Source organism: Porites lutea, chromosome 2 (genome assembly GCF_958299795.1).
Source record: "Porites lutea chromosome 2, jaPorLute2.1, whole genome shotgun sequence".
Lineage (NCBI taxonomy): Eukaryota > Metazoa > Cnidaria > Anthozoa > Scleractinia > Poritidae > Porites > Porites lutea.
The window spans coordinates 45,848,949-45,876,808 of NC_133202.1; the positions used below are offsets into that span (position 1 = coordinate 45,848,949).

The following is a 27,860-nucleotide window of genomic DNA, read 5'->3' on the forward strand; positions in this document are numbered from 1 at the left end:
ACGTGGAATTAGATTACCCATCCAGCCTACTGTGCATCTTTAATATCCCTTCCGGGAGGTACCGAATACCCTTCGGAGTCGTCGTTTCCCCGGATGTCCTCCAACGCAAACTCGAGGTATCAGTTAAGAAAGACAGTTTGCTAGTTTATGCACTTAAATTTTTTCGGAATTCTGGCGGCTCGGTGTGGTAGTGTAAAGATACGAACGAGAGATTAGGTTACGAAAGGTGCGGGTTTGACTCTGGGTTGCGATCTTCTTTCTTTCTAATAGAAACCACTCTCAATAACAGGTCAAAAATTTTCTTCTAAGTGTTTTAAAAATGGCAGCGACGTTTACGAAAGGGAAATTTGCTGCGGTAAAATCCTTACAACAGACACTTATCATCAACCCTTTACTCAGCGATCTGTTCCTTTTCAAGGCGTTCAGGGTACCAAAGATAAAACCTCTGGCCCAGGTTGTTCAAACGTTGGATAGCACTATCCACCGGATAACTCACTATCCAGCGTAAAAGTATCCGCTGGATAGTGATCTCAGTCCGGTGGATAGCGCGTTCCAACGTTTGAACAACCGGGGCCTGGTTCTTATGGAGATCTAAAATCTGGGGACTTCATCTTCTGTATTAACGACCTCCTCGCCAAACCGACGAGGCAACCCCCTGCCCCACCCCAGCGATAAGTAAAAATCGACCCAGTCCCCAAATTATAACGTAGAAAGAGCCAAGTTATGGGCATCTCACATTATATGAAGTCGTACATGAAGTACAGACTATCAAGTTTGTTTTCATGATTTAACGACGAAATAATTTTCGTCAGTGATGAAGTACTTGAGAATTCGTAATATGAATCCAAGAAAAATCGAATTCTGGAAAAAAAAAGATAGGGTAAATTCCAAACTAAAGCCAGCTAAAGCACAGAAAAATTAGAGGGGGGGGCTGGGGGGAGTTGTCTCCCTCTCGTCCGTTTTGTTTCTCTGCTTGTATGTTTCGCTCCCCTCCCGGGAAAGGGGGATTTTAGACTTGCCCACAAGTCCCAGTGGTATACACGACTGCAGAATGAATCTACAAGTCCTAATGAATTTTGTTTACCATTTGCCCCGAGCCGTGAACTACCCGGTCTACCCATGTAAATAGTAAACAACCATGTCGTTCCCAAAGCCTATCGTTTTTTTAATCACTTAATCAAAAAAGTCGTTGAACTTCTGACCCCTGATAAGCCTGCTTTGTACAGCAAGAAGAGCGATTGCAAGGGTTTTAAATTAACTGTTCTTCATCGATCTTTCACTGATACATAACTGTTTTAGTTGTTCTAACAAAGGCAAATTACAGTAGAAAAGGAATTATCATGGCCAGTTCGATGTTTCATATTATTTCTTTGCTGATGCTTATTTTCAACTAATAACAGCTCACGTACAGAGGCTATCAACCTTAACAATATAAAGTGTTTGCTCTTACAACTCACTTAAAGTTTAGAAAATATTAAATAAAAATTGTCACTTGTACGTTTTTCAACATTTGGCCGTGCCCCCAAGGGCAGAGAAGGAAATTATTTTTTGTTTGGTTTTTATATTATAAAAGCTGAAATATTTGCGTCTACAGCGTGCAGCGAATTCATTGGCCTAATGGAGGTTAAATGACATTGTGTTCAAATGCGCCTAACAAAAATTATTTAATGAGAAAAACCTCGACTGTTCACTGTCCACATCTTAACCAAATCTAGCTTGATGATGACTATCGCATCTACTTAACATCTACTTGAGAGGTGGGAGACGGTTTCCTTCCCCCTCTACTGGGTACATTTGAAACAAATTACAAAATGGCTGCTAGTGACGGTGAGCGCTCGATCTCGACGATCTTACTTAAAGATAGGGGACTGTGACGGAACAGTCTAATAAAAACCTAGATAAATGCTGAACGCAAGTTTTTCGCTCAGCATTTAAGCAAAAACATGTGTAACTGTTCTTTTTTTTTCCTTTTCGCTTGTTGATGGCATTGTGAATGTTTCTATTCGAAATTTGTTTGGGTACTTGGTGTTTTGCATAGTGTTTTTTTAGTTATTTGTTAACTTTTTGCAGTGTTTTTGTTTTCTATTTACTATTTAAAAGTGAAAAATTAATCAAAGCTATTAAATTACAAAAAAGAATATGTAACTATACCGAAAATTATTGTTGTGGAGGACTAAATTTTTGAAACACTAAACTTTTATATTATCAACTGAGTTGAATAAGTTAACTTCCCACAATAAAAGGTTAACTCGAATTGACGAAGGAATATTGTTCAATACGTCATCTTTTCAACCTTTGACGGCGGTAAAATCAAATCAGTGTCGTTGATAAAACACAATTTTATGTTTGGAAATCGGGCGATCCCGCACCTATTTGAAAGATTGTTTTTGATTAGCTGGGAAAACAATAGGGATTGTCACATAACAATGCTCCTATCCCTGAATACAATGGAAGTGCAGATTAAACGGGACCAGTGAAATAAGAGGTTTAGAATGGTGCAGGTCTACTGTGAAATCACGCTTCAGAAACTGTTGCTCGATGATTGTAATCTGTGTCAATCTGTGATAACGATCGAAGACTAGTTAAATAAACTTTCCTGTGAAATCACTATGACGTATTTAGAACTATGAATGAACACTGGATTTGTCAAATACTACACTCCGTGGTATTTCACGAGGATCTTTTGCCTATCACTGCTCAACACTTCCATGACCAGTTGCCTTAGCACTTTGCTAATCGAACCAGGCCCGGTTGCTGTGTACATTAACTCCACATTTTCCTGCTTGGTGTGATAATGATGATAGAGGCCTGGGTACTTGATCCGTTCAACTTCCAACTGAGCATTCACGACGCGGTCCAGTAGGTCCCAGTCTTCTCGACCCCATTTGTACTTGAATTCCTCGGTATTCGTTCCTTTCAAAATGAAGCAGTTAAAAGTTACGATTGTACTCAATGACAAGACAAACGGCTACAACTCTCTTATCTTGCAACCCCCCCGCCCCAAATACAAACCGCTATTAGACTTTCAGAACGTGCATCACATGACAGCGCTCTCACGATGCGCCAATGCAAACACATAGAATGTGTGACTCCAATCGTAACAATAAATCACACTGTTCTATTTGATCCAAACTTTTAAAAATTACTTTTAAAATTACTCGTATGTTATACCGATAAGTAAATTAGGAAAAATGCTGACTTAATGTACATAAAAAACGTGCGAGACGGATGTACGTATTAAACAAATCTAATGTATTGAAAACGAATACAACGTCAAGGGACGACTTCTATGCGAAAAATTGGAAGGTAACCGGTTAAATCTTTCCGCGCGTTAACCTCTGGAATATGTTTTACGAATAACCTTTGTCCTTACTGATCATTTCACCTGACTAACTGTGGTCGAGCCTTCAAGCAAGTCAGAGCGTCCCGGAGAGCTTGCTAGCAGGCTAACTGGAGTTTAAATAACAACTGATAAGTTTTGACAAGGAAATTCCTTGGATCTTTCTACATATAGCCTGCGTCGTAGACATAATCAATCCATGGTTAGTAACGTCTGCGAAACAGCGCCAAAATCCTTGTTCTGGTACCCCACCTGAGTACCATCATTTGAGTACCCGCCATGATTGGCCTTTTAAAGAAGACATACCGCAAAGTTCCAAAAGTAACCACCCTCGTCACTTTCGGATTTAGCAGCCTTTTCCTATCGCTACTTTCAGGTAGCTTAAACCTGTATCGTACATGGGCCGTACGAAATTACGATAATAACATCGCGACAATTGTGAAAAAATCCACACTTTTTATTTGGAGAAACTTATTTTTATGTTATTGCTTTTAAAACAAATATTCAAAAGAATTGTTTGATTACGGGGTGGACTCTCACAGAGGAAAGAAAGACTTTTTGAACAAAAAAAAGATGTACTGTGCGTTTTGAGTAACATAAGGGAATGTCAAAGATCATTATGCCCGTCAGTTTGGTAAAGCTTGTTGTAACAGCACTATGATTTTCGATATTTCTAGCAAGAAGGGAAATCACTTTTGAAGTCGCTACTTTCGGAGGGTCGCTACTTTTGGCATTTGCTAACGCCTATTAAATTTTATCCACTACTTTCGGGGCGTCGTTACTTTAGGAACTGTTGAAAGGGAATTCAAAACGCATTTCCGCTAAGTTGTTGAGTCCGTTTTGGGCCCAGAACAAAGACCTCGGCGAAGAAACGTTACTTACCGAGGTTTGATCGCGTCTGCAACGCAGGGTATCTACATAAAGTCATGTAAAAAAATACGCTTTATCGTCTAGTAGCTCAAAATGAAAATTTGACTCTCTACAGTTCTCTTATTTTTGGAACGGAGCCAAAAAAATATTAAAATGCACGTCAGGTGGTTCAGCAGTAACGGTATTAAAATAACGATCTTCTTTGAACTTACCGCCAAAACGTATCCAGTCCGATTTATATACAGCAAGAAGACCATAGCCGTTCATCTCCCAAAAGCCTTGATGATCAACATATGTACTTTGACAGTCTAGACGTCCCACTGCGGGAAAGAAAGCGATTCTTCCTTCTATGGTGTTCTGTTGAAAATAAGGAAACTAAACTTTATCTTGATACTTAAACGTAACAAGAATTCTGACAGTGTGGTCGGAAGGAATTTGGTAGAACCCATTTTCCAACAGAAATGACCACAACATTTTCAGTACTCTAAAATGTAACAGACACTCGGCATTTAGATTTTTGGCTACGTGTAGGCAAAAATCGCTATAGATTATAGGAAAGTTCGATCGATTAGTATTAGTATTTTGAGACAAAATAACAAGTTATCCGCAAAAGAAGTCAGTGTATCTTGTTATAAAGCGTTCTCACTCACGAGGCCAACATCTTTGGTAATTTATTGGAACAAAATAAAAAGCGTTTACATGAGGAAAGAGTTCAACATCCACAGGATTGTCTTGGTACACCAACATGCAATGGCCGCGGTTTCATTGTTTTGGAATACCAATATGGTCGCCGTGACTTAAGCCGTGACTCCAAGTGAAAACGATCTATAACAACACGTGTCAACTCACCTTTCGCACGCTGTCCAGAATGTCAACGGGCACATCGATATGCAGATCAAACAAAAACAACAGACCATGCGCATTGGGTACTTGTTCTACAGCATTGTTCAACGCCAGCGTCTTGTAAAATTTACCGGTCAAGTTGATAATAGTGTGCCTGCTCCTCAGAAGGGCCGTGTCGAACGCTTTGGCCAAGTCGATATCTTGACTCTCAAAATCAGCAACAATAACATGGAAGTTCTTATCACCCGTTAATAAGCTAGCAACCGTGAGTTCATTGATGAAATGATAGACCCATCTTCCCTGATCTTTGACAGGGAGTATTATGTATACGGTGGCGTTTCTTTTCCACTCGATTCCCTTGGGAAGACACAAACCGTTCGTTCCCTTTTTTTGATACACGTGCTCAGAGAAGCGATATGATTTCTCAGTGTGAGACAGGCCAAGTTCCAGATCAACTGAATATCGGTCCCCATAAACAGGATCCGATTTTTGTAGAACTTTGTGAATTCTCTTCAAAAAGTAAGTTCTGAAAGAAAATCGTAAGGTTTAAAATAACGAAAGAACAATTTATGAGCGTACAGAACCATTAATGTAACCTATGTGAAGCTGTCCCTTCCCCTCAGAAAAAATTCGGCCGAGACTGGGGAAGGGGCGGATGTACAGAGGCTAAAATCAATGGAACCAAGAGGTATTGTAACGAGAAACTAATGTCGCCTCTATTTTTTTGTTTTTACTGTGAGGTGCCCTTCTTAAAATGTTTCTTTCAAGTTAACAACAAGGGTCTGTTTTTTTAAAAAAACTCAACAAACAGTAATCCAGGTGTAAGCTTTGCCAGAAAGAAATAATGAGACTCTATGGGTATTTCAGACGAAATCAAAGTCTGTAATTAATAATAATAATAATAATAATAATAGTTACGTTACGTTATGCGCTCTATACTACTCATAATGTGGACAGCATTCCAAAGTTTTATACTACGAGATAATAATAAATAATAATAATAATATTAGTCGCCACGATCACTAGTGATGTAACCGATCTTAAAGATTAAAGTGATAAACGTTGATAAGTTTAGTCGTGACAGCAACGAAATCTGCGAAAAAGTGTGGTGCACATTCAAGATATAAGTTTTGCAACGATCGCCATTCCGCTCAAGCATGACAACGTTATGAAGTAACAAAAAATAATTATTTTGGGAGTTAAAAAGTGATTTTAGGTGTTGTAGTAAGGTAGTTATGGAAGTGCTAATTTGGTTGTAAAGGGTAGTGTAGTTTCAGTGTCTTGAAATGAAGTGGTAGTGGTTCGCTTTTTTGATAATATTTGTATGGAGAGAACATGGATAAGGCCAAAAGTTCATTTAATATAGAGAGGGGGTATAAAGATGTTAAGGGGTTGGGGGGGAGAGAGGTTTTGTGTGTGGTTGGGGGCTTTTAGAAATCGGTAAGGTCGAGGGGAGGGCGTAAAATTTGGCTGTAGAACTAAGGGCCTGATTGCATTAACCGGGCTGACTCGCTTTGCAGAGAACCCGGCACCTTAGTTAAGCTCAACAGAAATAAACGTTGCGATTATATGACAACCGCAGCCCGGTTAGCTGGGATACCAGTATTGTGATGCCAGGATCCCGGGTGGAAATTTTCCAAGTAATCACGCTTGCCGGGCGGCCCGGCGAATGAACCAAGTGAGAAACAGGACAGCTGGTAACACTCTGTTCATGCGCATTGCTTCCCCGGCTCATGTGATCAGGCCCTTACTGTGAGTTGTATTGTTACGCAGTTTGCACGTGAAAGCTTTGAAATTTGCCGCTTTCGTGGTTCGTGTATGAGAGAATACATGGAACGCCGTTTGCACGTGAAGTTGTTGGACTCTGTCCCTTTTACGGTTCGACCGTGAAAGAATGCTTGTTTACGAGGTCATTTTGCTCGATTAGATTCGAAGAAATTACCTCCTTTCCAAAAATATGCAATGAAATTATGCATCATTCAATGTTACCCTTAAAATCATCTCATGCACGAGATCATGGAATTTTGCATGACATCTTCTTTGGCGCTTGACAACTGAGAGCAAAAACATTGTCAAACTCTTGGCAATAAGCCAAACCATTCACACCGTGTGCTGCAAGGACGATTATTTTCCAAAGGGAAAATTTAAATTATTTAATAGTTTGTTTCACTCAGTGTACTTTGTTTTTCCAAAAGGTTTGTTTTCTATTGCCGATTTATTTGCCGTGCGTTATCTGTGGGTCGTATGTAGCGAAGATAAATGCTGTGTTGCGACACAGCGCGCGGCAGACATTCGCGTCGCTTGGCTTGTTTACGTTCGCATGTACTGCGTGCGTATGGTAAGTTTGAATTAAGACAAGCGAACTCGATTACTCTATTTGGGCGACGCCTAAATAATTAGCCCTGAATTTGCAAAGCATTTTGCGGAGATTCAGTGGAGCAAGGTAATGTGACCAGCGGCCTTGTGCTTTTGTCGGCTGGAGATTAATTTTTTTCCATTTAAAGTAGTATTAAAACAGTTAACGAGATCAACAAAGTGATTGGGAGTGTTAGGTAGCAATTCTGAAGTACGGATATCATTCTTAAACTTGGGAAGATTAATCGATTTAATTTTCCGAAACCACACTTCTTTAGCAGAGGACTCTGACTTAGAACCTTTTAAGTTAAACTGTCGCGTGGTCAGACAGAAAAAGAGCCTGAAATCGGTGTGTCTTGAATGATACTGTCCATTTTTCTGGTTATAACTAGATCCAGTGTCCTTGAACATGAGTTTCAAAGTGCACATGTTGAACAAGTCCCAAAGAATCAATTAGATCCAAAAATGATTCTACATTGGGATTATCCTGGACGTCAACTTGAATGTTAAAGTCACCGCATAACAAAATGGGCTCCGTGCATAAGACAAACGATTCAAGGTACTGGGAGAATTCGGAAATAAAGGAAGAAATTGGAATAATTAGAGTTAACTTGTTCCCCACGAGCCAATTGTTTAAAAGTTTCTTAGTTCGTTGTTCATCTCCCTTTTAAGGACATTCCAGTTAGATGCAGCCAAAGTAACATTAGTATCATCAGCGTACATTCTAGAGGCAGCCTTCTCTTGACAATTTGAGAGATCGTTGATTTTTTCAGAGATCGTTTACATATATCAGAAAAAAAGTAACGGGCCTAAGAAGGAGCCTCCTCAAGTGATTTGGTTCGCTTGAAAAATATCACATACACTGGCTCAAACCACTGATGATGATGATGATGATACCTTTATTAAAGTGTCAAAACTGTAATAGCGGTGTATAACCACTAAGTGGGGACACTAAAATAAATTAAAAAAGAATAAATCAATCAGTAAATTAATTAAAATTACGAAAAACTATGTACAGTATAAGCAAGTGAGAAATTCGAGAGAAATATATACAATATGTACAAATGTATCCATTATCCTATAAAAAATAAGAAATAAAAGATTAAGAAGTGCAAAGAGAGCAGTTAGAGCAGTTATTGTCATCTAATAGCATGCTAAGATCCACTTTTCTGATGTTATATTTGAAGGAGGACAACGTGGAAGCTTTTTTCACGTTACTAGGAACAGAACTCCATACCTTTGGGCCCATATACCTGAGCGAGTGCTTTCCAAAGGAGACTGTATTGAATCTGGGTATAGTGAAGTCATGATTGCGCAGTTCATACTTAATTGCAGGCTGTTCAAAGAGAGTGCTAATGTATGTTGGGCACATGTTGTTTTTAACTTTATACATGAGAATAGCTATGTCCTGTAGTCGCCGGTTGTGTAGAGTATATAGTCCGGCCACAGATAGTAATTGACCATAGGACGAATGTTTATCACAATATATAGCCCTAAGTGCTCTTTCCTGGATACGCTCTAGTCGTCTAGAATCACTAGCACGGCAAAAATGCCATATAAGATGACAGTAGGTTAAATACGGGAGAACAGCTGCCTTATTTAACTGTAACTTAGTTTGTGTGGGTATAAGGTGCCTGAGCCTCATGAGAACGCCTACCCGCTGGGCGCTTTTCTTAGAGATACTACTTATATGTTCATCAAAACGAAGATTGTTATCAATACAGACACCTAATAGCTTGAGACATTCAGTGGATCTGACTTCATGATTGTCAATCATAATACTGTCCATAGACTTTCTTCCGCAACCAAGTGCCATTGTCTGGTACTTGTCCAAATTTCCCTTTGGTAAATTAGCTCTGTACCATGAAGATGCTGACTCAGCGCAAACAGCAAGATCATCATGCACATCAGAGAGGGTGCTGCGAACGACATAAAACTGGTGGTCATCTGCATACATATTCATGTTCGCATCAACAGTATAAGTCGAATCGTTTTGGAAGGTGTTCCAGATGAGAGGTCCAAATGAAGAACCCTGTGGGCATCCCCTGGTCACCCTCTGCCACTCGCTCACTACAGATCCTAGCTTGACCCTGTTATAACGGTCTGTGAAGTAGGAGCCCATCAATCGCAGACTCCTTTCCTCAACACCATAAGCTTTAAGTTTTGCAAGTGTAAGTGGATGGTAAAGTGAATCGAAGGCTTTGCTCATGTCCGTGGAGAGAACACCCACAACGTTATGCTCATCCAGATCGAATTTCCAATTCTCAGTCAAAGACAAGAGAGCTGTCTCACAGCTATTGTTTTTCCTGTAAGCTGTTAGTTTGTCGCACAGTTTGTTATTAAAACCATAACTGAGTTGCTTGCTGAGTAATTGTTCAAAGAGTTTGGTTACAGTAACTTGTACAGTTATGGGTCTGTAGTTTCCCTTTTCATGGGGATCTTCCTTCTTAAAAACGGGTGTCCATTTACCCCTTTTCCATCCCAAGGGTCACTCTACGAGGGTTATACATGAATTAAATAGTGACGTCAATGGATTTGCTAGCTCAGTAGCTCCAAGCTTGAGCGCCATGGGAGGGATGCCGTCCCAGCCTGTACTCTTCCTTACATTGACGTTTTGTAGCTCCTTTTCAACTTCAAAACTCCGAAGATTCTGAAACTGGAAGCCTTGATATCCTGTCATCTTCTGCGTAATATTCTGGACACTAGGGTGGGTGGCGAGAACTTTGTCATCAACCGCACTGGTGTCTCCAATCCTATCAGCCACAGTAGCAAAATATTCACACAAGTGATTAGAAACCGCACATTGGCCTCGTTGAGCATTTCAGCATCCGAGCACTTGTAGAATGGCAGAGCCGCCCATGTGCATCTATTGCATAGCCAGTTGTTCACCACTGATTTCAAGTACACACACTTTAAGTGAAAACATCCCATACAATTGGCACATGAAATGTTCTTTTGGTTCCACCTAATTGTTTTCTGACAGTGATCGCACTTTGCCGCTGTTGGTTTCGACCTGGATAATTTATTATTGGTGCTTGCCGCCTTTCCCTGGCTAGGCCCGGGATTTTTTTCCACATCACCGCTTAACAAGAGCGCTTGAGTAGCCATAGAATTACTGTAATAGGCAATGCGTGTTTTGGAATATCGTAGCTTACGCCATTTTGTGAATAGACCAGGATCTACTGTTCCATGCCAGGCGCGAAATAGAACAAAGGAGATGTTTTGATGGTTCAATCCATCACCAAGAAATTCCACGCACTCTTGAATAAAGACCCATTGACTGCAGGCGTTAATTCCAAGAGCTCTTCATTGCGGAGTACTCTTGGGACGACCTTCCACTCTCTTTAAGGAGTTCCCTTTTATACCGTTTATACTATAAATAGAAAGCTTACGCAACAGAATGTGATGGTCAACGGTGTCGAACGCCTTTTTAGGTCAATAAAAATGACATCATCAAACAAACCATTGTCAATATTTGACAATGGTTACTTCTAGCAAAACTGTTACTGTATCTTTGCGGAGATCGAAATCCCGACTGATGGTTGCTTAACAATAAACATTACAATTGCTTCTTTTTCACGTTACAAACCACTTTCGTGCTGAATTTGGCAAATTGACTTTTTTGTGTGGAAAAAGGCCAATTTGAAACAAATTGGTAACTTTCTTTTTAAAGTATTCATAGACTTGTTCTTAGATTATACTGTCCCAAATATCACATACACTGGCCTGTACTTGTTGACATCCGTTCTTTCCACTAACTTGGAAAGATTCCAACACTTATTGACCCGTTAAATATGTGTGTCAAAGAAGGCGCAACAATATCGGCAGCTAATTTTTTTAAAGAGTGCAAGGTATATTATCTAATCCAGTTGCCTCTCGCTGTCAACTGTCTTTAACGATCAACGCACCTTTCTTGACACTTTTATTTCGTAAAGAAAAGGTTGTATACACCGTATTCACAAATGGCGGACACGCGGGAAAAAACTGGTGCCTAGTCATGAAAGCGAGGCGTTGGAGGGTAAACAAAAATTGCAAATGAAGACTTTCAGTGAACTTGCAGAATGTTTAGCACGGATTCCACCTAAAATAACTTTGTATGGACGTCTTTTTAAATACAATGACGTGGGACGTCTTCTGCTTTTAACGTTTAGTACTGATTTGCTGTTTGCAATCTAAAGGGACGCGTATATCTTCAAGGAAACAGGATGATTTTGTAGGTCGCCGAAGCCTCAGAAGCTCGACAAGTGGGTGATGGCTGGAGAAAAGCGGCAAACATGTTGGCCCAAACTTCACGCTAAACCGAATGCGAAAGCCAGCTTACTGCAATTCTGTAAAACAGAAGTAAAAACAGATATTGGTGGCAAGAAAAAAGGAAATAAGCGACGGATATATGGCCTACTTGTCAACGGAAGAGACCTTCGCCATTACTCAAAACAGGTCAAGTCGAGAGCGGGTGAAAGATTCATTCACGAGACTCATTCATTCATGTCAGTGTCATTTTACACATATCTATGTATGTCTGTATTTACAACTTCCTTTGGATGATATTCATTCCGTCGCTTTGGAGTGAATTGTTAGAGGTACGTTGGCAGAGCTTAGCAAATTCAGTGCAAATTTGGAATCTTTTGATTTCTTTGTCATTGCGAAATAAAATAATTTTATCAAAACTAGAAGCTCTAGTGTGTGAATCTTATGGCTTGCTATTTGCCTGGTCTCCTTTATGGCATTATCTCGGAGAGCTCTTGGTAAAAAAGTGGTATAAAGCTCACATTTTACTAGTTTAAACTTTTAAGGCAATGTTTGTGTCAGGACTGAACACGGCAAGCTTCTGCTTCGAATCATTTAATGCGAGTCTGGATCCGTTTAAGAAGACCATCATTTTATTTATTTATGTGTTCTTCACTTTTAAAATATTATGGAACATGAAGTTAAAACTCTTAACAGCCAAAGATAAGAAATAGGAAAATTACTCGCTGAAATGAAATGTGGCCGGCTTACCGAGTCTGTCGAGTAACAAGTTGAAATTTTGAGCGTACTCCACTCGATCGCTCCTGCATTTATACTAAAAAGATAGTTCTAATTGATGTCCTTCATCGATAAAGACCAGTAAATAACGTCCCGGCAAAAAAACACCAAACATAACTTCACCGAAACCTCAGTCACCGCTTCTTTCCTTTCCTTTTCCATCTCGATTTGAACTGTTTTGTTCAATGGCACCATAGTTATTAGAGGAGACTGGTTATGAAAAGCGGCAAACATCAATGATAAAAACAACAGTGCTGCAGTTTATGTTGGAAGCACCCTGAAAGTGCACAATTCTTTGTTTTCTGTTGGCAAATTGTTACGGAATAAATTAATGCACCGTTTTTATTGGTCAATACAATCAAAATGATAGGAATTCTTTTGAACGTTGTGCACTTTCAGGTCCACAAAAACATATAACAAAGGAGTCTGACGGGTTTCATAACCATTCCACTCAATTAACTATGATGGCATACGTCTCTTGCGCTAACAAGTAGGCCATATATCCATCGCTTATTTCTTTTTTTCTTGCCACCAAGATTTGCATTGTTTATATTTCTGTTTTACCGAATTGCAGTGAGCTAGCTTTCGAACTCGGTTTCAATGTGAAGTTTGGACCAACGTGTTTGCCGCTTTTCTCCAGCCATCGCCCACTTGTCGAGCTTCTGATGCTTCGGCAACCTACAAAATCATCCTGTTTCCTTGAAGATATACGCGTCCCTTTTGATTGCAATCAGCAAATCAATACTAAACATTAAAAGCAGAAGACATCCCACGTAATTGTATTTAAAAAGAAGTCCGTAGAAAGTTATTTTAGGTGGAATCTGTGCTAAACACTGTGCAAGTTCACTGAAAGTCTTCATTTGCAATTTTTGTTTACCCTCCAACGCCTCGCTTTCATGACAAGGCACCAGCTTTTTCCCGCGTGTCCGCCATTTGTGAATACAGTGTATTGGGAAGTGCAAGTTCACAAAGTGGAATTTCCGATGCCAAATTTGGACTTATGTTTACCCTGTAAAATGCACATTAAAAAACCTTCAGCAATTTCGGGCAGATAAACCAGAGTATAGATAGCCTGCAGAGCAGGCGTTTTTTAACGAAAACTCGGAGGTACATTGATCGTGGCCGCCATCTTGAAAAGCAGCGAAAAAGACTAAGGGGGAGGGGCGGTGGAAGGGGGGAGGGGCGGGGAGGAGAGAGGAGAAAACGCACCAACAACTGAAAGATGAGGCTTTTTCCAAAGCCTGTTGGAAGAACTGCTAATAAATCTTGCCTCGACAACAGCGTCGTGACCGCTTGCTTTTGTTCCGATCGCAATTTAAGCGATATTCCCAGTCCAGCGAGCGCCGAAAGAGCTTTCTCCAGGGCAGAATCGAAGTCTTCCAAATCCGCCATGTTTTAAAATTTCGGATGAACCAGACTAAAATACTCCTCTCGTAGGGCACCGTGCGTGTTTTGTTTATCGCGATGGCCTCTGGTAAAAAATGTGTCCCCTTGATTGGCAGCTAGCAATCAAGCCTCCGAAACCGCACCAATCAAAGTCCCCGTCGATCTTGTGTACGGGTTCGCCAAACGAACAATGGCTGCGGGCAGGCGTATTTTTTCCTCCTCTCCCCTCCCCCTCCCCTATTTTAAACCCATCTACCTCTTCCTTAAAAACACTTTTTGACTCGTCCCAACTCTCTGGTAGTATTAACGTCTAAGATGGCGGGACAACGTCATTCCTGAAAACAATTCATGGATCCCGCCCCAAAATACGTCTGCTTTGCAGGCTAGAGTACAGGGCGGATAAGGTTGGGCGGTGAAACGAGCGCTCCGCTCTTCATTTAATGTATGATGCGGAGTAGGACTGGCACGAGCGCTCTTACCGCGCTTCCGGTGCGCTTGAAGGCCGGCGAAATTTTCCTTTTTGCAAACCGGAAATCCTATTTTCTTTCTGTAATTTCAGGCTACAATGTTAAATAGATAAATTCGTTTCATAACAATATCAATAAACAGTTTCATACGTTTGTGTCTGTACGTCTATAAGTCAAACTTGTTGGTCGTATAATGCCAAAATTTGAGTTTAATTTGAAAGTGTTGAATACCTCCTCCTTCCACTAAATATCACCTAATCGTCTTTCGCCGTTTCGTTTGGAAAAGCTTAACACTTCTTAACCTCAATTTTTACATATGTTGAAGGGGGATAAATTTTGTATAACATAACAAAAAATTAGATTGATATATATTGATATAGTGGCGTTGTACTTCTTCAAACTTTGTTTCTCGGGTGCAACGCACCATGACGATTCGCTCAATGTGTTGCAAATCCGACAACCGCATGTAAACAAAATTTATTGAGGTTATTTGTGAGGTTTTTTTCTCCGTTTTTCCCTCTAAAGCAAAACAAGGTAAACAGTAAAAACTGAGGGGAAACTAATCTTTAAGTTTCGAAGAAACAGAAAGACGTATGAGATGTTTTTTTCAAAATTAAAAAGAAGGATGATGGTGATTGAAATTAGCATAATTTCACCTTGCACGAGCTGCACGCATTTACAAAATACACGTCATCTAGTTATGAAACACGATCTGCTGTCTTTTAGTTTTGCCATGGATGACATGGATGAGATTTTCCTTCGTGTTTTAGACAGTACTTAGTTGTTTTTGTTTTGGAATAACATCGATATTGGCGAGTAGCAGAACGAAAATATAATTCAGTGGTAGAGTCATGGAAGTAATAAAAGAAACCCTTTGAAAGAGATGTAGTACTCCAACTAACTCTCCCCAGGAGATGGGCTCCTTCCCTCCCGCAAAAAATAGCAACATTTGCCTCTCGGAGACAGCGTACCAGCACAAAGGAACGAGGAAGAAGTGCAAGAAAACAAATCAAGCCGCCATAATTCAGTGACAGCGGCAGGGTCTAATGTACAAACCACATCGCAAGCCCTGACCGAAGTCGAAAACAAGCGACATTTCTAAGCAGAGTCCCAGTCCACTGCATCACACCTTTTTGCTCGGACGCGCTCGTTTCACCGCCCAACCTTTATCCGCCCTGCTAGAGTATAGAGAGGAGAAGTCGTTACGTCACGTTGCCATGGTAGCAAAATTTTTGGATGACAACAAACCAAAACGTCACTTAAAAAGTGGATTCACACTGTTTCAAACTTCATCGATCTTATTTAATTTCATTTGTCAAATGTTGGCGAAATTTTCTGGGTTAAATCCGAAAGGACCGTACGTAGGCTTTTGTACATTATGCTAGCATTTTTCGAGCATTTTAGTGAGGCAAAAGCATTGAGCATTAATCGAGCATTTTAATGGCATTTTCCCCCGAAAATTAATTTTTCCGAGAAAATAAAATAGAAATTAACTTTTTTCGGAAGCCCATGCCCCATGAGCTCCTGCTTTTTTAAACAAAATGAAGACTAAAATTCAAAATTCACAAAAAACCTAATACAGCTGGTTTTTTGGGCTGTATTTATGAACTTGTACACGTTGTCGTTGTTACTTGCAACACTTGCACGTTTTTGTAAGTGTAAACTTTGAAATTAATTTAAAAAACCGTTTGTATAATGAGCATTATCCGAGCATTTTAGTAACTTTTTTGGGGAGACCGAGCATTTTAGTGGGAAAAATGGAGCATTAAGGTGGAGCATTTTAGTAGGGAAGCAAAAGCCTAACCGTACGTAAGTTTAGAAAAACAAAAACAAAAATTTTGTGTTGTGCTCACCTACTCCATAAAGCGGGCGCGTGAAATTAGAAAGTTTCATGTCGCGGTCGCGCAACAACGGCTAAGAAATGTACAAAAAAGCGTGATGCATGTACAAAGTTCGCGTCGCCGTTGCAAAAACTCCCTATTGTTGTCATCCAGAAATTTTGCTACCATGGTAACGTGACGTCACACTCTCCTCTCTATTATCTTTAATTTTAATTTCGTTCACTTTTCTTTCTGATTTAAAGTGAATTCATTTATCAATTTCCAAGTATTTTCAGTATCATTCTTTTAGCATCTAAATTAGTTTTACAATTCTTACTTTTTGAATTTTTCATCGCATTGTTCGACATGTTTCTTGCCTTTTTATATTCGTCCAGATAACATGATTTTTGGTTAGCGTTGCTTTCTTGTTCAACAGGTCTCTATTTTTCACTTTACGTTATAAATGTGGAGTAATCCAAGTGGACTTTTTCTGCCTACTATTTTCTTCTTTACAGCGGCAAGTTTTTTCGCTCGTTCCACTTTTCGTAATAATCACGCTGACTTAGACATCGAGGCAGCAAAACTGGAGACCCTTTTTGCAGCACGTGGGTATCCGAATGACCTCATTAGAAGGGGAAGGAAACTACCATCGACCAAATCAAGGGCAGTTTTTTTGAAGAGTGACGCTGCAAACAACATCGCTAATGATAGAGACCCTTTTGTCGCCATTTTCCACCCCAGTAACCTTGTTGCCAGGAAAATCATCTTAAGGAATTTTTGGGTTTTTCGCGAGGATAGTACGACAAGTAATATCTTTAATAAACTACCACTGAAGGCTTTCAGGTGTGCCAAGAATCTGAAGGGTCTGCTAGTCAGAAGCAGCCTACCTCGAAACCTTCCACACCAATCACCAGGTACTTTCCCTTTTTGCAGTCCCGTTTGCCGCACGTGTGCCCATGTCAACTCATCATTCACAATTACAACACCCAAAGGGCATCTGTGGGTCCTAGTGGCCTTAATCAAGACTTAAGTTTCACGTGAATCGCTCTTTTTTCGCTTACTCGCGCGCTGGCGCGGGCTATTTCATGTGGCACGCGCGTGAGTATGCAATCAGGCACGTGAGCTAAGTTTAATGACCTTTTTGACGTATTTAGTCTTGTACCCTGAAGAAGGCAGGATTGTCGAAACGGTGGTTAAGACTCTTTTCAAATTAACATAAAGTAACTACGCTGCGCAGGATTTTCAATCTTTATTACTCAATTTATTGTTACACTGGCCTGTGGCCTCTCGTTTACGGTGGACGGACGAAAACGGAGGTGTCCCATCTCGTCCCCAGCATCTGCGTTACTTTTGTCCAGCGAAACGGCCAACGGACGCTCTGGAAGAATCCAAATATTCAAAATCGGAACCACGAAGTCCTGGTTCCGCTTTAATTGCGCCTGCGTGAAGTGGTTTACCCATTTGTTCAAGAGAAGTTCCCGAGTGAATTTTGCCTTGCTCGCACATCATTACAATTTACTCGTTCCAAAGCATGATCTTTTTTGTCTTATTGTGACCTTTGAGCGATGTATTTCTGAGGAAAGTAACTCCAAAGGACTGTTCAAGGACACCGAAAAAAAAAATTGAAACGTCGCGATTAAGGCTATGTGCAAACTATACTGGATAGCTTCTGCGCCGGCGCGAAAACCATACCGGATAGGATACGAACTGTGATTTTGGAGCGTTTTCTGTGACGAAGCACCGCGTCGATCTCTGAAGGGAAGGGTCACACATATCGGAAAGATGTTCATACTCAAGCGGATAGATTTTCGTGCCGCCTCGAAAGGAATGTGAATAGAATTTGCACATGTACAGCTGTATGCAAATTTGCAAGGTTCAGTAACAATATACGGAATCTCTTAAAAAGTTAGCCTTCCACGTAGCAGTTCTTCGGGCTTCGTCGCGCGTTCCTTCCCGGATTCCCTGACGAGCCAAAAGAACGTCTGTGTGGAAGGCTATCAGAAAGTGTCATTGAAATGACTTTCGAAAGTAAGGCAGATTTTTTAACAAAATGACACTTAGCGTGGTTTTTTGACTTGTCGAGACTTATCTTAACGGTTTCAAGTCGTTTTAGATTGGTGTGTACATAAACGACCTATCAGGTGTTCAAGGTTTTTTTATTTACAAACAAGTTATTTGCACGTGATAAATACGTTTTTATCGCTAATCAATAGCCTGTGAACAGGCCTTTGGTCGAGCGGATACCTCGCTTTTTTTCCCCCAACAGAGAGCCTGTTCACAGGCTAGCTAATCAAAGATGGTTTTTGTCGCATTCTTCCAGAGGTTAGTGATCCTTGTTTTGTTGCAAAATAAACATACTAAACTTGCTGAAAATGGTGAGAATTTAATAAGCGCCCAGCCTCGAATAAGCGCCCACTCTCAAGGTCCAAGAATTCAATAAGCGCCCAGGGCGGTTAATCGAATTAATACCATATTTCCTCGAATAATAGCCGTCCCTCAATTAATCGCCTCCCTCGAATAATCGCCCCCCTCCCACCACTAAAAGTAATCCGCTATCGATACCCATAGCGGTAAATTTGGAGGATGAGGCTGAAGAGGAGTCAGATCCAGCAAAACTGATCAGTGATGATGTCGAGGATATTGACAATGAAAATTAATCAAGGAACCAAACTTGGAACACTTAAAAAGCAAGAGAGCATAAAGGGGACAGAGAAGGCATCCCCCATACACACCATATTCCATAGGTAATTCGTCTCGAGTTATTTTTAGAATCGGGATAAAGTTACCTCGCGCGTTGCGTGGAGGTTTCGTGGAGGTTTCGCATGACTAAACGCCGTGCAAAACATGTCGGGCGAAAGGCAATGAAAGTGTAAAGAGATCATATTGAAGCGAAATGAGTCGGCGCTCACCTGAGAAAAGGGAATCGCTGGACTCTTTGAAAACACGTGAAATCAGTTTAACTCGAAGTTGTCGTAACCTCAGTGCTTTAATAAAATGAGAAATTTCGCCGGTCTATTGAAACCGGTCGTTTGTACGGTAAAGCAAGTAGGGCGCCAAGGGTTATTTTTGTTGAATAATAAAAGACTAATAAAACAATAAGTATCAAACCAGAAATTGCTCTCTTCAAACTGTAAATTATAAATGATCCTGAGAGAATATTCAGTGTGTTAAGGATTTCCCATCCTCGGAGACCCAGGGGCAGTCAGTAGGGTCGGGAGAAAAGGCGGGACGAAAGTTTTCAAGTACTGGCGAAAGAGCCCCTGGGTACCGACTCCCACCGAGCTATTTCCAAAACTTCAAGCGGATGCCGGCTCCTGATTGGGCACAAAAAATGCTTTGTATCATTGTGCCCAATCGGCGAACAGTTGCTCCTAAGTTCTTTTCGTCAGTTCGTACACGACGGCTATTGTTTCGATCACAGCTTGTCTGGCTCATGCACCAAAGAAATGCACGCAGTCAGGAAACTTTCAGTTTGATATAAAATCCCCATCTAATTTCAAAATACTGTCTGCCCGAAAACTAAAGACGGTTTTCCATAAAAACAAGCTGGGGCTTACAATAGGTATTCACGCTTGCATCGGTCACGTCTTGCGTAAATATTAGGGAATTTTTAAAAATTACCACGAAGGCTGAAAACCACGAAATCGTCGCATGGAAAAAGGAATTCACTTTTTGTTCAGTTTCTATCCAACTCGCTTACTTTGTTAAATGCAAGCGAACTCTTCTGGAGCTGAATTTCTATCAAACATATCCAAGTACATGAAGAGAATGAATTTTGTTATTGCTTGTTTACGTCCTTCACAAAACATGAAATTAGGCATTTTCACGGGTACTCGTGCAGTTGACGGCAAAGAAATGTACAAAAAAGTGTCATGCTCGTGCAAAGTTGTTGTTTTGCCTTGTCAAGCTATTGCTTATTTGACTTTCTCGTCGCCGCCGCATCTTTATGTTCCTATTATTTACGATACATTGTGATGAGTCAACAACAGAATATTCTCGGGGCAAATTGAATTGCTCCTGCTGATAGCATCCCAAACGCTTTTTTCGACTCATCGGTAGTTCCTTCGTTTCTGGTTAGGAAAGTAGAAAATAAAAGTTTCCCTTGCTCGCACAAGCTTGGTGAACGAACCGTGCAAGTATGGCAAAACAATAGTCGTTGTGTACGAACTCACGAAAAGAACTCAGGAGAAACTGTTCGCCGATTGGGCACAATAATACAAAGCATTTTTTGTGCCCAATCAGGAGCCGGCATGCGCTTGAAGTTTTGGAAATAGCTCGGTGAGAGTCGATACCCAGAGGCTCTTTCGCCCGTACTTGAAAACTTTAGTCACGTCCTTTCTCCCAACCCGACTGACTGCCCCTGGGTCTCCGAGGATGAGGATTTCCCTGCTGTACTGTTAGCTCTATACAAGAGAGGAGGGGCGATTCTTTTTTAATTTCCGTTTTGCTGACATAACTTTAGCAGAAATCACTCTTTAGTCGTTTTCGTCCGCGTCTTCCGCCATTTTTTTCTGCGTTAATTCGTGAAGGACGCGTGGCTCTGAGCGTGGGTGATCCACGCAGAACACATTCGCGCTATGTGATTTGCTGTTGTCTAATCCCCCTTGGGATCTGTGGTCTTAAAAATAACTCGAGACGAATTACCTATGGAATAGGGTGTGTATGGGGGATGCCTTCTCTGTCCCCTCTATCCTCTCTTGTTAAAAAGCCAATGCTTAGTTTCTTTGATGTGATTATTTTTTGATTTAATGGGAAAATAGAACAAAGCATTTAGGGCACGATTTCAAGTAAACAATATATGAAAAATTAATCGCCTCTCTCGAATAACCGCCTCCTTTTAGTGCGAAAAAAAATAATCGCCCCCGGCAGGAGCCTATTACTTATACTTAAGTAATCACCTCCTGTCCTCGGCTATTATTCGAGGAAGTACGGTACGGTATATCGTTTTAGCGTTTTCATGTGGTCGGGCGAAAACGATTCTAATACGCCACGTGCGGAGGCGTACTTTTTTTAAAACGGATAAAAAAATCTTCGAAAACGTGTGAACAGGACCTCAATAAGCAATTGATAGCATGATAGCTGCATTTTATGCTGAAGAGATAACCCTGGCTAAATAACATTTATTATTATTATTATTATTATTATTATTATTGTTATTATTATTATTATTATTATTATTATTATTAATTTCTGCTGTTGGTCACCTGGTTCGCTTAAAATGTGAAATGACATGTCTTCATGTTTACAAAAGGTTTAAATGAGGTTAGGTGCTTGTAGATTGTTGTTCTAATAAGCATGTAACTGTCTCGTTACATTTGATGAGTTAAACCGGTTCGTATAAGTAAGAGGCAGAGGGTAAAAACAAAGTCCTTTAATTAAAGTTCACAATAAAAGCATGTGCATTCCTTTTTTTAATAATTTTTCTAAACTTTACATTTATTGTTTTAAGTGGGTGATCGAAAGAAGGCCTTGAGTATTTATTTGTCTTGGCATAAACCGAAGGGCAAGCAAAAATTTTACAGGTTTACTGCTATTTATAGTCGTACAGTGAGTCATGTAAAGTTAATACGGACATTTCATAGGAAGAAAAGGGACGGCGGCGGTCACCTGGGCCAGCCCCTAACCATCCATGCTATTTCCATACAAACTTATCTAGCTGGATTCCTATGTAGAAAATATTGACCGTGCGCGTATCTAGCGGTTTTTATCTTAAAAAGTGACCCCATTAGATAAAAGAGGTTTACTAGTGGATGACTGATGACATTGTGCAGATTCTTAAGTCTTACAAAGCTCACTGATTTTCGCAAAAAAAAAAATAGAAAACAATTAAATTAAATGTGATGGATTGACGCACATTATGAAACAATCTGCTTGTCACGGAGTGATATGATCGGACCGAAATACCGCCAATGTTTTGAAGTAGATCCCCGGGGGGCACTTGGGTATTTTTTGGGTGGGTATGTGCCGCCCGGGACTCCAAATTGGCACCCCGTTCTAAAAAAAAATTCCCCTAAAATTGATACCCCTTTCTAGAAATGGGCCAATTTTTTATACCGCGTTCTAGAATTCGCCCTAAAACTGATACCCCGTTCTAGAAATGGGCCAATTTTTTATACTCCGTTCTAGGGTGCAAGAAGAGTACAACAGTCTGCTTGTTGACGCACTGAACAGTATTTTTAAAAGCAATCTGTCCTTGAATAATTTCAAATGGCTGCTTACAAAACTGGAGCTTTCGTGCGTTCGAAATATTACACCCCGTTCTAGAAAACACCTAAGAAATGGATACCCCGTTCTAAATCAGGAGCTTCAAAATCACGACCCGTTGGGCGGCACATACCCGTATAGGTAATGTATGGAAGTACCCCCCCCCCCCCCCCCCCTCGGAGTAGATCAGCTCGAGTTTCAATAAAATCTTTATAAAAGAAATGAAATTTGTAATCAACTTACTCTGAGGACTTGAAGCGAAGTGCAGTGACCACCTCATCCACGACTGACTGAATTATTTCTTTGTCGGCGGCACGATTTGCACGAGTCCAAACCACTCCAGTGTCTTTTGACATCTGCGTATCGTCTGATGGAAAAACATTGGATTCGAAGACCATTTTCATGCCTTCATAGCGGTCAACTTTATCAGCTGTTATTAAACTACTCTTGTAATCACATGAAGGAAGAAAATTATCTTTCAAAACGAACGGCAGAGAATAAAACTTCAGGAAATCACTGCTGAGTCGATTGGATTTTCGCTGGTATTCTTGCTTATATCTCCGCGAAAGCAAATTGTGTAGTTTTACTTTTTTCGCCGGCTCAGTAGGCAATGTACTTGGTAAAAATGGCGAGAGGTATTCTGAAGTGATGAGTCTAAAATCTTCATCTTTGTCAGATGCAGTCCAAAATACACGCGCGAATCCGTTACCTGAGCCTTGTTTGTGTAAAACCTCGACGTAGTATTTCTTATTAGCTTGAAGATGGAGTGGCTCTTTGGTTCTCTGTTCAGGATATTTATCTAACTTATCCTTACCCGTCCAAGCTATTGCTTTTTCAATGAATACACGAGCAACCAGCCGTTTATTATCGGGATTTTCGTCTGTACTTATCCACAACTCCGAAGTGTCGTCAGAAGTGATCGCAAAACGATAAAAACCATTGCTTTGCGGATGTAAATATCCAAATATCTTCTGACCGTATTCCACGCTGTCGTCTTCAATCTGAAAGTCGTTGATGAACTTCTCCTGATCAGGATATTTTGGAAAGAACAGTGACTTTTTTAAATATGTGACGTTTGAACCGCATTGCATTCGCCAAACGTGAACATTAAGAGCGCCACTGGTCGTCCCCGGAAACGCGTAGAATTTGTCAACAGTATGTCTTTCCAAAACTGTACTGAAGATTAGAATAGACGAGATCGAGCATGCAATTAGTGCGAAAATCGAACACTTTACAGCTTTTTGAAGTCTTCGGGATGTAATAGGGCGTCGAAGATACATAACTCGGACGAATAATTAATGTTAGAGGTGTTACAACTTGGATCGAGTGTTGCGCAGGACCCCGCTTGTGATACAGTCCACAGTCAAGTCAGTCAACTAAAACACCCAGCTGTCATGGCATGGAATGACACTGTAAAAAGACAGTCAATACAAATTAACTTTAAAACTTAAAAAATATGTACTTTCTTCACTGTTGTCGATCATCGGATATATAAAGTGTATATTTAACAATTATTTCTCGAGCCCTAATGAGCTCCGCGTCAATAGCCCATGAGGCCGAAGGCCGAATAGGCTATTGACTCAGAGGCCATGAGGGCAAGAGGAATAATTGTGTTAGTAAAATCCAACTAGTTGGTCAAAAATATTGAGAATAAAAAACTTTTAGCTAGTTAAAGTTAGACTTTAATCTTTTTTTGCCGCCAAAAAGCCCGCGCTTTTCGCTACTAGTGGGCTATAACATATAGCCTAGTAGTAGCTCAACCAATCAGAACGCAGCATTGATAATAGACCACTAGTTGGATTTTACTAAAAAGATGATATACACCTAATTGCAATAACCGTTGTGGCAGAAAAATACAAAAAGGAAAAAAGGAAAATGTGAATAATAAACCACTCTAGAGCTCATCAATTTGCAACATACGTGTACACGGCTAACAGGGCGCATGGGATTTATTCGTGAACTGACGTTGATGGAAGTTAAATTTTACAGTTGATACAGATAACGCGATTCGTCTTGTTTACTGTAGAATTGGAATCGAATATGAACTAAACTTATCTAGCCCTTTACCCGATAACAGGTATGGGAAAACAGGTGTTTGGGTTTCTGAAATAGATAATTATTTATGCACAACCCAAGGCAATGAAAACCTGGCTTTCCCTCATGACAGTTCTCCTGACAGTTTTTAAAGCATTTGTACTTCACATCAGCTAAAATCATCGTAATTAGTTTTAAGTAGGGGTGACGAATGGTCTTTGCGGGCATTTGCGAGCATGCGAGCATTGCGATTTTTTTGTGACACGAGCAGAGATAAAAAATTTGCTTTGCGAGCAGCGAGCAGTTTAGAGAGTACAACTCGCGAGCAGGAAGCACTTCTTATATAGGAACAAGATCCTCGTGTCAGAACAGCCTCTTCTGCGGGAAGAATCCTAAAACTTCCAAACAGTTTTTATCGAAAACACGGCCTAATTAAAGCTCAGTGAGTAGAGCGGTAGAGAAACTCAGAAGAACTCAAGGCAACAATATCTTCTCTTTGTAACCATATATAGCTAGATTAGGTAATTTATTATTTATCGTTGTCACTTATCGCGTGCATTTCCACTGAACTTGATAGCCATATTTATAGAAATTAAGCACCATACAGAATTACATTTACTTTAACCCAAAGAAGGATTTACAAAATTTCGAGCAATACTGACTAGAAAGCGAGCATGCATTTGGGGAGCAAGAGGAAGCGAGCATTCGTTTAAATTTTGCGAGCAAATCGAGCAAAGGTAAAATTTTACGAGCAGTTAAAAATTTTCATGGACCATTCATCACCCCTTTAAGTTGAGAGTTGTAATTAGTTATTATTAATAATGTAATGTTTTTAAATAATCATTCTTCCTGAAAAGCCCTTTTGGAGAGGTAACAATAAGTATGTATGTATGTATGTATGTGTATATGTGTGTATGTATGTATGTATGTATGTATGTATGTATGTATGTATGTATGTATGTATGTATGTATGTATGTATGTATGTATGTATGTATATTTCAGAAAACCTGTTCCTTAAGACTCTAATCAAACTTCGCCGTCTGTTTGTCAACGCAAGTACGACGCTTAGAACAACAAGAACTCTGTATCTTCGCCCTCGAAATCTTCCCGACCGACCTGAAATACTGCGATAGACCCGCGCATCTCCAATGCGATGTTCCACATGAATAAGTGCCCTTCCCAGCTCGATATTTGCCTGGTAGCGCACCCAGTCAAGCCGGCCTCGTCTCGGGAGTCCGAACGGTATCAGAAGTGGCTCTGCTGCGGAATACCCTCCGTCTGCAAAAAGATAAACTCCACGCGGTAGATGCAACTGTTACCGGTAGCCCATTGTAGGCAATCGTGCAAGCGAATGGGTATCAGTTGCATGACCTAAAAAACCCCCTCGCAGCAACTGAAAGAAGCCATCGTTGTCCACCACAGCATGAAAATTAAGAAAGTGGTACCCCCTGCCTTGTCTATAATACATACGTTGTACCTGGCCCTGGGGCCTGCTGATTTGCACTGAAAAGCCAGCTATGGTTCCAGCAGCGTTGGGAAACTCTCTAAACTGATGCCGCTGGTTTTCCTATGTATTTTCGTTACTCCAACTGATGTATCTGCTGACGTAATTCTCATATAAAATAAGCACAATTGTATAGATTGTATCACATGCGTTGCTTACTGATATTCCGAATTGCTGGCCTAGAGACACGAGGGTGTGGTACTGTCTCAGCCATATGAACTTAAGCAAGATTACATACATACATACTTTATTCGTCCCAAAGGGGCTTTTCACAATAAAGAAAAATTTAATACATGACGTACAATACAAACAGAGCCTATGAACAACAGAAGTTAACAACTAGAAGTGGTAAAAACTATGCGCGCTGCGGTTAATTGAGTTAATATCATAGGTGACGAATTACTCCTTAATTTTGGCGCGAAATTTCAGCGTTAATTTGTAATTTCACATGTGAAATTACAAAATTGCCATGGCAACCTTCCGTACGTCTCAGTGTCAAGATGGCGACGAAGTTTAAATATGTCATGAATGAAGATGTCAGGGCACAAAAAGACGCTTTAGAAAACCTGAACACACGAAAGAGCACATCAAGAAGGATTCTAACAGGTATTTTGTCGAAAAACTCTGAACTTAAGCCAAATTTAAGCGCTAAACGTTCGAGAGGGTGCAGGAGTTCTCGATCGATACGATCCAGGATAAACATGTCAAAAATCCAAGATTGCTAACGTAATTCGTCACCCATGATATTTATAGGTAATCAAATGGTATACTCGTGAAATTAGAGAATAATTTCACTTGCGTTTTGTCCAAATCCTAATAATTTCCCTCGCCTTTAATTATAAGGATTTAGACAAAACGCGCGTGAAATTATTCCCTAATTTCACTCGTCACCATTTTATTACACATACAAAACTGAATTGAGCAAAAAAAAATGAGTAATTAATCCAAAAAATTAACATTAACGTTTTTTTTTTTTTCAGGCAACTCTTGAAGACTTTTAAGGTCGGTTTCAGCTTAAGGGCAGGGTCCAGTGCGTTCTAAAATTAAACTGTTCTGAAATGGATGGTTCTTTGTCCTGTGGCGGTTTTTATATACATACCTCTTATTAGCCGACTTTTCGGTCCGTACTGTAGATTACGGACCAAGTTTTCTTCCATCGATTTATGGCCCAAACGCGAAGTGCGCGGGCCATAAATTGATGGAAAAAAACGAGGATCCGTAATTTACAGTACGGACCGAAAAACGAGGCTAATAAGATCTTTATTATATAACTTCTTCCTGTTTTGGGGACCGGAAACAAGTGCAGGACGTACGATTTGACAGTCATTTGACAGACGTCAAAAAAGAAAGTTTTTATTGGCGCACGAAAACAATAGCACATAACAAAGGGTTTCCGAGAAAATAAAAACAAATTGGCCATGTTGAAAAAGTTTATTCGGTCAAAACTAAGAGCACTGTAAGTTTTAGCTCTTTAATGTTACGCTGGAGTATTTTGGAAACCGGACAGTGCCTGTCTAGAAGTCGTCTCCATCTTTCCTCCGTTTGTCTTTGTAAAAAAAAAACACTGCAAAAGGCAAAAAGGCTTCTCAAGGTAAGTTTGTTGTCATTGTCGAAGGATTCGCTCATTAATTGTTTTTGGGAAAACCTCTCTTTCTGCTAGTTCATTCTCGTCTTCAATTGTGATCTGCGTTAAAATTTTCAAACACTGACTAGAATTCTCTTCCTCGGTAAGGTTACGATTCAGTTTCTATATCAGCTTCTTTCTCACTAAAACAAAGCTAGGTATAAATTTGGAAAGGCAAAGTCAACATCCCAGTCCTCAGGGTTAATAGACATATTTTAAAGTTTATTCGGTCAAAACTAAGAGCACTGTAAGTATTCACTCGTTAATGTGACGCTGGAGTCTTTTGGAAACTGGACATTGTGTCTGGCTCGAACTCGCTTCTATCTTTCTTTCGTTGGTCTTTGAAAAAACACTGAAAATGGCAAAGAAGCTTGTCAAGATGATCGG

The 27,860-nt window shown here is 40.2% G+C and overlaps 1 protein-coding gene across 1 annotated transcript in view; it reads right to left on the reverse strand.

The window, feature by feature from the left end:
- Nucleotides 1-1,149: 1,149 nt before the first annotated feature.
- The window catches only part of LOC140928795 (beta-1,4-N-acetylgalactosaminyltransferase 3-like), a 32,836-nt gene continuing 6,125 nt past the window's right edge, over nucleotides 1,150-27,860 (reverse strand). Inside the window, exons 2-5 of the mRNA XM_073378575.1 lie at nucleotides 22,554-23,720; nucleotides 5,060-5,579; nucleotides 4,423-4,567; nucleotides 1,150-2,913 (exon numbers count right to left, since the gene is read on the reverse strand). Of these exons, the coding sequence (XP_073234676.1) occupies nucleotides 2,654-2,913; nucleotides 4,423-4,567; nucleotides 5,060-5,579; nucleotides 22,554-23,590 (1,962 nt within the window). The 5' untranslated portion in view covers nucleotides 23,591-23,720 and the 3' untranslated portion in view covers nucleotides 1,150-2,653. The remainder of the gene's footprint in view (nucleotides 2,914-4,422; nucleotides 4,568-5,059; nucleotides 5,580-22,553; nucleotides 23,721-27,860) is intronic.